This window comes from Aricia agestis, chromosome 3 (assembly GCF_905147365.1).
Source record: "Aricia agestis chromosome 3, ilAriAges1.1, whole genome shotgun sequence".
NCBI lineage: Eukaryota > Metazoa > Arthropoda > Insecta > Lepidoptera > Lycaenidae > Aricia > Aricia agestis.
In genome coordinates this window covers 21,539,812-21,550,207 of record NC_056408.1, presented here as the reverse complement: position 1 = coordinate 21,550,207, position 10,396 = coordinate 21,539,812, and the positions used below count along the sequence as shown (strand labels likewise).

At 39.1% G+C, this 10,396-nt stretch overlaps 2 protein-coding genes across 2 annotated transcripts; both read left to right on the top strand.

The window, feature by feature from the left end:
• Positions 1-467: 467 nt before the first annotated feature.
• Positions 468-2,544, top strand: LOC121725490 (cholinesterase-like). Its single transcript, XM_042112494.1, has 3 exons — positions 468-632; positions 726-1,954; positions 2,367-2,544. Exons 1-3 carry the CDS (start codon positions 468-470, stop codon positions 2,542-2,544), a joined length of 1,572 nt encoding a protein of 523 aa, XP_041968428.1.
• Positions 2,545-8,331: 5,787 nt separating this feature from the next.
• LOC121725489 (cholinesterase-like) lies at positions 8,332-10,396 on the top strand. The gene is made up of 3 exons (XM_042112492.1): positions 8,332-8,496; positions 8,579-9,807; positions 10,219-10,396. The coding sequence occupies exons 1-3, from the start codon at positions 8,332-8,334 to the stop codon at positions 10,394-10,396; spliced, it is 1,572 nt and encodes a 523-aa protein (XP_041968426.1).

Sequence of the window (10,396 nt, the reverse complement as noted above, 5' to 3'; positions counted from 1 at the left end):
TAGCCATAGAGCTCGACAAGGTTTTAAAACCTTCGTGCATTTAAATGCACGTGGCGAAAAAAGGAACTAACGCTATCATCAACTCATCATACAAAAACGCCATTTTTGACATTTCTCCTTTACCAGCAGCGCCCCCGCCCACGTTCATTTATAACGTTGTTGGACCAGTTGTCATCTGTCAATTTCTCCGGTCAAAGTTAAGGTTAAATTTAAAGTTAAATTTAGCCTTAACTATAACCATAACTTTAACTTTAACCACGCCTCTGGTGTGGTAAACTTTATTTTACCACTGCAAAATATGAAAATAACAGAACCATTCATATTATAATTACCGACCCACACTTTCCGGTTTTTGTTTATCGAATATAACCTCGTCAATAGCTAGAACTCGGCCTTGGTCTAATGCCGCCGAAAATATTATTTTTATTAGTATCAAACTCGTCGCGCTTGTGATAACAACTTGTAACATGTGGAGATGCTGCGTGTTCGCGCTCTTGGCGGTTCGGTCCGCTGGTTCGACCGTCGTCCAGACTAAAGTCGGTCTGATCAGGGGAGTGTTGGCTGATGACGGGGACTACTCCATGTACCTTGGAATCCCTTACGCCGATGTTGACGAGAACACGCCTTTTGGGGTGAGTTATAATCCCAACATTTAAAATTATCTATATTTTATCAAATCGATGATCAAAATATAGTAATATTATCATTGGCACTATTTGTTCTAGGATTCCACCCCTCATCCGCCCTTCCAGGGCATTTATCATGCCAACGACGACTCAGTAAAGTGCCCACAAAGAGACAAGTTCAGCCAAAATATCGAGGGAACTCTAGATTGCTTACGTCTACATGTGTACGTTCCCAACATTCGGAGTAACCGGTCCCTGCCAGTCCTAGTTTGGATACACGGAGGAGCCTTCGAACGAGGAGACGGCAGTAGATTTCTTTACGGTCCGAAGTTCCTGGTGAAACATAGCATAATATTAGTCTCTCTGAACTACAGACTCGGTCCCTACGGGTTTTTATGCCTGGGTACTCCGGAGGCGCCGGGGAACCAGGGTTTAAAGGATCAGCTACTCGCGTTGAGATGGATCAAGAGGAATATCCAAGCCTTCGGTGGGGACCCAGATAGAATAACAGTGATGGGTGAAAGTGCCGGAGCCATATCGGTGGAACTTCACATTTTATCCAAATTCGAGAAGCTTTTTGCCGCAGCCATCATACAGAGTGGCTCCGTCAACGCGCCCGGTGCGATCACAACAGTAGAAGCGAACGTAGAAAAAGCCCTTAAATTGAGTGAAAAATTAGGTTATGAAAGTAACAATCTGGATAATATAATGAAGTTTCTCGCAAAAACAAACCCACTGGAAGTCATCGACGCTTCTCTAATATTGAACGTGCAGTACACTGCTTGTATTGAGAGAAATCAAACTACAGCATTTATAACGCAGCATCCCAAGGATTCGCAGATTTCCCCGGACAAAATCGTCCCAATTCTCGGAGGTTTTAACAGCAACGAGGAGCTCGTGACGTATACAGACCAACCGCAAACATTCCTCACCGAAAGATTCTTCCGAAACTTCCTCGAATTATCGTTTGAAGTAAACGACGAAATGGTGGAAACCGTTCACAAATTCTACTTGGGCGAGGCGGAAATTTCAGAGGCTGTGAAATCTAATCTTATCGACTTCTTATCAGATTTCAAACGTTACTATCCCGTGCAGAACAGTCTTCTTAACTTTTTAAATAAAGGTGCAGATGTATATCAATATATGTTTTCATATAATGGCACGAGGAACTACGTGAAGAATAGATCGAACGTGACGGATTACGGCGCGGCGCACGCTGACGAGATAGGCTACATATTCGATCTATCGTACGACAAGCATGCGACGGAGGACGATCAGTTGATGATAGACAGGATTACTACGCTTTGGACTAACTTTGTAAAATACAGGTAAAAGGGAGTATGTGCTAGTACATAACATCGCAGACCTGCAATCGGCCTATGCCAAACTAGAGCTAGATAAATGATAATGAACTTAGGTATTATACAATTAGCTGTTAAGCGATTACGATCCTGCAAAGGGGCTTAATATTCTTCTTTAATTGCCCAAGATCGACGTCGATCGTGCATCCTAAATGGTAGCTTGTACAAGCTTGTGTAACAAGCTACATACAGAAAAGCATTCCAACAACAAACTCAACTCTCACAACTCTCTCACAACAACACAACTTGCACACAAGACAGTATGCAGTCAACGTTAGGCAATTGGGGACAATATTATTTTTTACTGCTTGTATACTACCTATTCCCCACCTACCCCCAGTATAATAATGAAATGTGTAATCGATACAAATTCTTTCAGGAAACCAGTGCCCAAACCTTCGGATTTGATCCCTGTTGATTGGGTGCCGTTGTCTGAACCGGAGCGCTTCTACCTCGACATGGACGTGGACTTGGCGCTGAAAATAAAACCTTTCGAAACAAGATTGGCGTTTTGGGACTCGTTTTTCAAAACATACGAGGATAGAGAGTTATTTTAAATCTCTTTATATTTATATGCGTCCGCGCGAACAAGAGATTTGGCCAATCCGCGAGATCCAGTAATTGTACGACTTTACGTAAATGATAGCGCGATCGCGCCACTATTTGGATAAATCGTTACGTTTTTTACACTCTCATTACAATCTCTCATTGTAATGAGAGTGTTTGATATTCTATTTGCCACCGTGCCGCTATGTGTATGTACCCTTAGGGTCTATTCGCTATCGTTTCAAATTTCTGTCATATTATGTCACGATGATATAGCTGTCATGTGTCACGATAATGTTCGACAAGGCTTTAATTGAATGCGTCAATGTCAGTCAAACGTCAAAAATGACGTTTTGTATGATAGAAGCGTTAGTTCCTTTTCTCGCCACTTTCATAAACAGACTTGTCGAACTTTATTTGACACGATAGACCTTAAGATCAATCGACCGCAACGCGATGCGTGGATGCATTTCTAAATTAGTATGGATTTGACAGATTCGCAAGACATCTAACGCAATTTGACAAATTTAGAAATGCATCTACGCGTCGCGTTGTGGTCTGAATCAACCCTAAGACGCCTCACGCAATTGAAATCTGTCAAATCCATACAAATTTATGCCGAGCCGCGCCCTGCCTCGCCTCGTCGCGTTGCGGTCTTAATTGACCCTGGCTACATAGCGGCAGCCGGCACCTGATAGATAGAATATCTTACACCCTCATTGCTTGTGAATTGTGATCTTGCGGTGTAGCGCCCAAGCCGCTCGTTCGCGCGGACGCATAATATAAATCCAGCCTTAAGTGTCTAAACACACTAGGCCGAAAATACGCGGCCGAAGTTCCGCATAATTACGTCAGCAATGTCAAACGCATACAATATAACGCGACGTAAATTCGGCATGGTGTGTCATCGGTAATATCCTAAGATCCGACCGTAAAATCCTGCATGAATCGTTTTTTTCGATCAAATATATTTTAAAATAATCTTTAGAACGTATAGAATGGATTAATGTTGGGTTGCCTTGTTAAAAGTAGCCGCAAGTACCTCTAATTGAGTAAAATGAAAGCCCGCAATACAAACTTGCGTGTATTCAATGGAAAAATAAGAACTAAGAAAGAATGACATTGAGGACTGACAGGACACTACGCATAAAAATAAAAACGCCTGTTAAATAAAAATAGCAATCTTGCGGGTTCTTGACGTCCTCAAATTCTAATAATTGTAGGCCTGAACATTTGTCTTAAACAAAAGTGATGGCAACCCCAGTTTGCGGCTATCGTGCAACTGGCAACCACGGATATTGATGCACAAAATGCATAAAACTTAGAGCTGGCAACCATTTATACCTTATTTTGTCTCGTCATTTTCTTTCAAATAATGTAAAATTTACTGAAAAAAATATTCAAACATATGATGCATTTATCTCATGAACATTAAACTTAATTAGAGGTATATGCGGCTACTTTTGACAAGGCAATCCAACATAAATCCATTCAATACGTTCTAAAGATTATTTTAAAATAAATTTGATCGAAATAAACGATTCCTGCAGGATTTTACGGTCGGATCTAATACTATAATTAAAAATACATTGAAGGCGTAATCATGCGGAACTTCGGCCGCGTATTTTCGGCCTAGTGTGGTTAGACACTTTAACTACAAAAGGAAATGGGCGAAATGATGTTATGAAAAATGACGATATCCGATTTACATTACGACTTGGCTATTCTGTGAATAATTAAATTGTAAATAAGGTAAAAGCACTAATAGTAGACTCGGAACTAATAGATGACACTTACGACAAAAATACCATAAAAATAAGAATTACTCTAATTTTTTCTCAACACTATAAAGTTTATAAGCTACTCAAGCTATCTGTTGATGTGAAAAAATATATTTGGGACGCCTTCGGGAACAAAATTTGAAAATGGGATCAGTTTTCGTAAATAATGTGACCGCGTCAACACGCGCTCGGCAATTTCTTAGCAAATAGGTTAAGGAAGGCGAAATTTTGCACGTAAGTTTTGAATACTTACTTACATTTATTTGATTTTTTGTAATTACTATTGATTTCATTGGATTAATGGTCATGTTGTATACACTAATTAATGTTTATTTATGATTTTTTTCAATTTTCCTTAACAATATAAAGGATGTCTACTATTAGTTCTTATAAATGTAAAAAACCTAATAGATGACATGGATCTCATCTTTTAGTTTTGCAATACATACTAAAGTTATTTTGTAGTTGTTATTCTACTGCAAATATCACCACTATTCTTTGAAAATATAATTCTATTAACAAACTAACAAATTAGAACTACTGTACCTAAAAATGGACATCGATTGCTTTAGTTTTTTAGCAGTAAAAGGAGAGATGAGAAAAGAAAGAAGAAAAAAGAAGAGGCAAGAGAAGAATGGAGACTAAAGACTGAAAATAAATTTACTAGGAAAAAAATATGAAAAATAAAAATAAGAGGAAAGATAGTTTCAGCCAATGAGTTTCTAAAATACTAGAGTAGCAATGTCTTACAAAAGATTCTCAGAAATGCGTAACCACTTTTTTGTTCAAAAGACAATGTCAAGTCATATATTCGTTATGTCATTATGTATGCGAGATATGCCTGCAGGCATCTTCGAAGTGGCAACGCGTTGCTACCGTAAACTTCCAATCTAGTTACGTTAGTAACATAGAATATCATTGCCAGTTTCAGCATCGAAGAAGAATGGATAGAATCTGTCCGAGACAACGTGGATAATATTTCATATGCATGTAGTTACTATGATGAAGTAAATGAAATCTTAAAAAAAAACGGCAAATAAAGACCTAATAATAGGAAAAATGTAAAATGTAATGTAATGTCAGAGTAGACAGAAAGATAGAGTATGCCGACTTAGAACTGATATTGAAATTTTTAAATTTTACGTATTATGACGAAAATCATCGCTAGGGTTGTTAACTTGTTACCTACGAATTTAAAAATATGACATATTCGCTGGACGTGTTCCTCTTTGGTCGTATTGTTGTTTGTGTTTTGGCACATGCGATTAAAATTGACAGAGTCCAATTTTGAAATCTTTATTTTAAATATTTAAAAATAAATTATATCAGCCAGCGCGAGGCACATTCCGTTCATAATCCTAGTGAAACCCGACGAATTTGACAGATATTGAAACCTGTCCGTTTCTTTGCAGTCGAACTACTGGTAGTTATGTCTATTGTGGTAATTATTAGTATAACTATTAGTATAATTATTAAAACTATTATTTCAAATTGGTGTCTACTATTAGTGATGTTCGTTTTTTGTGATGTCATCTATTAGTACTTACTTATGACTAAGGGCATACATATACGTGGGAGAGCCATGCTTCGGCACGAATGGGCCGGCTCGACCGGAGAAATACCACGTTCTCACAGAAAACCGGCGTGAAACAGCACTTGCGCTGTGTTTCGCCGAGTGAGTGAGTTTACCGGAGGCCCAATCCCCTACCCTATTCCCTTCCCTCATCCCTGTCCTCCCCTATTCCCTTCCCTTCCCTCTCCTATTACCCTATTCCCTCTTAAAAGGCCGGCAACGCACCTGCAGCTCTTCTGATGCTGCGAGTGTCCATGGGCGACGGAAGTTCCATCAGGTGATCCGTTTGCTCGTTTGCCCCCTTATTTCATAAAAAAAGGGCCGATTTTTCAATCGTCAGATAACTTTTACCTAAAGAATAAATAAGACACTTTGACATTTTTTTCATATAAAGTCTGTCAAAACGCCAAATTTATTCCAGTGATAAAATTTATCTGACGATTGAAAAATCAGCCCTAAGTTTACAGAAAGACCAATAATAATATAAGTATATATTTTTTATTGATTTGTCAGAGAATAATTATAATACTTTTATTTTGTAAGAGTTACTGAAGACATGGAAGAAGTTATCAATCCTCTATTTTCATAAATATATATTTTAGAACATTCAAATGTTTTATGTTTCCTTATAGCGTCTGCCATTAGTGCTTTTACCTTACTTTCTTATAAATATGACAGTAAGTAGTTATAATATAACAATAATTACTTATTTGTGTTTTATTTCTGACTGAAAGGGTATAGGATTAACCTACACAGTAAATTAAATCATACCTGCTGAAGAAATTAAACAAGTAAGTAGATATTATGTGCAATATTTTATTAAAGTACTTGCATTTTTTACTACTTTTGCATTTTGTATCACCAAGTCGCTGGTTGTCTCGATTCGGTTCGCTGTGAACTTTTGTAAAAAATCTAACGCATTATAATCATTAATCAACAAACTGATTCTTTTTTCTATTAAAAATATAGAGGAGATTTTTATCGTAAATAAATTCCTTTACTTCTATGCTGTAAGTCAAATAGTTTAGAAGTTATAGTAGGAGAGGGTAAGGTGCTAATTTTGTAGTCACTCGAGCGTCATGGTCCATCGAGACCTAGTAGGTTTTTTACATTAGGTAAAACTGATAAAAAAATGATAAGAACGTTTTTTTATTTTAGCGGTGGGTTCAGAAACTGCAGCCATTTTAAAGTTTTGAAAAAGAAAATATATCCAGAAAATTGCTTATTTAGGTTAATTATAAATATATTTTTAACAACTAGGACTAAATCATTTTGTTTAGTGCAAAATAAAATATATGCGAAGCTTAGTTAGGAAAATATGAAGCTTTATCCTACTTCCTACTTCCTGAATTTATGAAAAAAGTGTTTTGAGAAAATTTAGGTTTTATCAATACCTTTTTAGATATTAAAAAATATTAAAGAAAAGACAGCAAACTTCGAAGATCCAAGCAAAAATGTATCTAAAACAAGGTTTTTTGTAAAAAAGAAACTATCGAGCATTTTTTGAGTAATCGTGTTTTCGTCTTGAGCATTTAATCTTTATGAACTGAAGTTACTTGTGGCAAAAAATCAGTTTTCTAGACCTTACAGATTTTGAGATCTAGGTTAAAGTATGTAGTCAAGTTAGGGTCATATGGGCTCTTAAGATATCGAGTAAGGCTATAGGCTATATCTCTATCTTAGCGTGATAATCCATGCTAAGACTAATTATACGACCGAAGAAACTCAGGAAAATGTGGGAAAAACGGGGGAAATTACGGCGGCGAATATATTTATACGCGGCACTGTGACACGTTGCGGCACCGTACCGTAACCCGGTGGCGGCGGCGTCGCGTCGTGCCGTGTCTGATGGGGACGCGACCTTACTTTTTTTTTTAATGAAAGAAGGGGGCAAACGAGGAAACGGGTCACCTGATGGAAAGCAACTTCCGTCGCCCATGGACACTCGCAGCATCAGAAGAGCTGCAGGTGCGTTGCCGGCCTTTTAAGAGGGAATAGGGTAATAGGGGAGGGTAGGGATGGGAAGGGAAGGGAATAGGGGAGGATAGGGAAGGGAATTGGGCCACAGTGTAACTTTAAGCACAGTGTAATAAATAGATATTTTTACAGATAATAATTTTTTTATATCCACTCTGAATCCCATTAAGGTTGCTTGCACTACTCATCCTTGTGTTCCTTTCCTTGTGTTGGGGGCATGGTAATCCGGTGTGAGCTATTCTCGTTTTAAGCTAAGCTAAGCTCTTATAATTACGGACTCACACTTTCCGGTTTTTGTTTATCGAATATCACCTCGTCAATAGCTAGAAGTCGACCTTGGTCACAGAATATATTATTATATTATAAAATAATACTCCGCCTTGGTCTAATGCCGCCGAAAATATTATTTTATATTTTTATTAGTACCAAACCCGTCGCGCTTGTGATAACAACTTGTAAGTTGTAACATGTGGAGATGCTGCGTGTTCGCGCTCTTAACGGTTCGGTCCGCTGGTTCAAGCGTCGTCCAGACTAAAGTCGGTCTGATCAGGGGAGTGTTGGCTGATGACGGGGACTACTCCATGTACCTTGGAATCCCTTACGCTGATGTTAACGAGACCACGCCTTTTGCCGTGAGTATCATGCCAACATTTAATCAAATTTACGATCAAAGTATTTTAAAATATGTTATCATTGTCACTGGCTATCTTTCAGGATTCCACCCCTCATCCACCCTTCCAGGGAATTTATGATGCTAGCAATGACTCAGCCAAGTGCCCACAGAGAGACAACTTCAGCCAAAACATCGAGGGGACTCTAGACTGCTTACGCCTACATGTGTACGTTCCTAACATCCAGAATAACCGGACTCTGCCAGTCCTAGTTTGGATACACGGGGGTGTCTTCAAACGAGAAAATGGCGGAAGATTTGTTTACGGTCCGAAGTTCCTGGTAAAACACGGTGTAATATTAGTCTCTCTTAACTACAGACTCGGTCCCTACGGGTTTTTATGCCTGGGTACTCCGGAGGCGCCGGGGAACCAGGGTTTAAAGGATCAGCTACTCGCATTGAGATGGATCAAGAGGAATATCCAAGCCTTCGGCGGGGACCCAGATAGAATAACAGTGATGGGTGAAAGTGCCGGAGCCATATCGGTGGAACTTCACATTTTATCCAAATTCGAGAAGCTTTTTGACGCAGCCATCATACAGAGTGGCTCCGTCAACGCACCCGGTGCGATCACAACAGTAGAAGCGAACGTAGAAAAAGCCCTTAAATTGAGTGAGAAACTGGGATACGAGAGAAACAATCTTGATGATATAATTAAGTTTCTCGCGAAGATGAATCCACTGGAACTTATCGACGTTTCCCTAAAATTGAACACGAAATACATACCTTGTATTGAGAGAAATTTAACAACAGCATTTATTACCGAGCATCCCAAGGATTCGCAGATTTCCCCGGACAAAGTCGTCCCGATTCTCGGAGGTTTCAACAGCAAAGAGGAGCTCGTGACGTATACAGACCAACCGCAAACATTCCTCACCGAAAGATTCTTCCGAAACTTCCTCGAATTATCGTTTGAAGTAAACGACGAAATGGTGGAAACCGTTCACAAATTCTACTTGGGCGAGGCGGAAATTTCAGAGGCTGTGAAATCTAATCTTATCGACTTTTTATCAGACTTCAAAAGTTGCTATCATGTGCAGAACAGTCTTCTTAACTTTTTAAATAATGGTGCAGATGTGTATCAATATTTATTTTCGTATAACGGCACAAGGAACTACCTAAAGAATATATCGAACGTGACGGATTACGGCGCGGCGCACGCTGACGAGATAGGCTACATATTCGATCTATCGTACGACAAGCATGCGACGGAGGACGATCAGTTGATGATAGACAGGATTACTACGCTTTGGACTAACTTTGTAAAATACAGGTAAAGGGGAGTATGTGCTTGTACATTACATCGCAGACCTGCAATCGGCCTATGCCGAGCTAGAGCTAGATAAATGATAATGAACTTAGGTATTATACAATTAGCTGTTAAGCGATTACGATCCTGCAAAGGGGCTTAATATTCTTCTTTAATTGCCCAAGATCGACGTCGATCGCGCATCCTAAATGGTAGCTTGTGCAAGCTTGTGTCACAAGCTACATACAGAAAAGCATTCCAACTACAAACTCAACTCTCACAACTCTCTCACAACAACACAACTTGCACACAAGACAGTATGCAGTCAACGTTAGGCAATTGGGGACAATATTATTTTTTACTGCTTGTATACTACCTATTCCCACCTACCCCCAGTATAATAATGAAATGTGTAATCGATACAAATTCTTTCAGGAAACCAGTGCCCAAACCTTCGGATTTGATCCCTGTTGATTGGGTGCCGTTGTCTGAACCGGAGCGCTTCTATCTCGACATGGACGTGGACTTGGCGCTGAAAACAAAACCTTTCGAAACAAGATTGGCGTTTTGGGACTCGTTTTTCGAAATATACGAGGATAGAGAGTTATTTTAA

What these genes read in the sequence shown, in the direction of transcription:
- LOC121725490 (XM_042112494.1), top strand. Translation starts at nt 468, where the DNA reads ATGTGGAGATGCTGCGTGTTCGCGCTCTTGGCGGTTCGGTCCGCTGGT. An exon ending in ACGAGAACACGCCTTTTGGG is followed by an intron (nt 633 to 725) that starts GTGAGTTATAAT and finishes TATTTGTTCTAG; the next exon opens with GATTCCACCCCTCATCCGCC. An exon ending in ACTAACTTTGTAAAATACAG is followed by an intron (nt 1,955 to 2,366) that starts GTAAAAGGGAGT and finishes AAATTCTTTCAG; the next exon opens with GAAACCAGTGCCCAAACCTT.
- LOC121725489 (XM_042112492.1), top strand. Translation starts at nt 8,332, where the DNA reads ATGTGGAGATGCTGCGTGTTCGCGCTCTTAACGGTTCGGTCCGCTGGT. An exon ending in ACGAGACCACGCCTTTTGCC is followed by an intron (nt 8,497 to 8,578) that starts GTGAGTATCATG and finishes GCTATCTTTCAG; the next exon opens with GATTCCACCCCTCATCCACC. An exon ending in ACTAACTTTGTAAAATACAG is followed by an intron (nt 9,808 to 10,218) that starts GTAAAGGGGAGT and finishes AAATTCTTTCAG; the next exon opens with GAAACCAGTGCCCAAACCTT.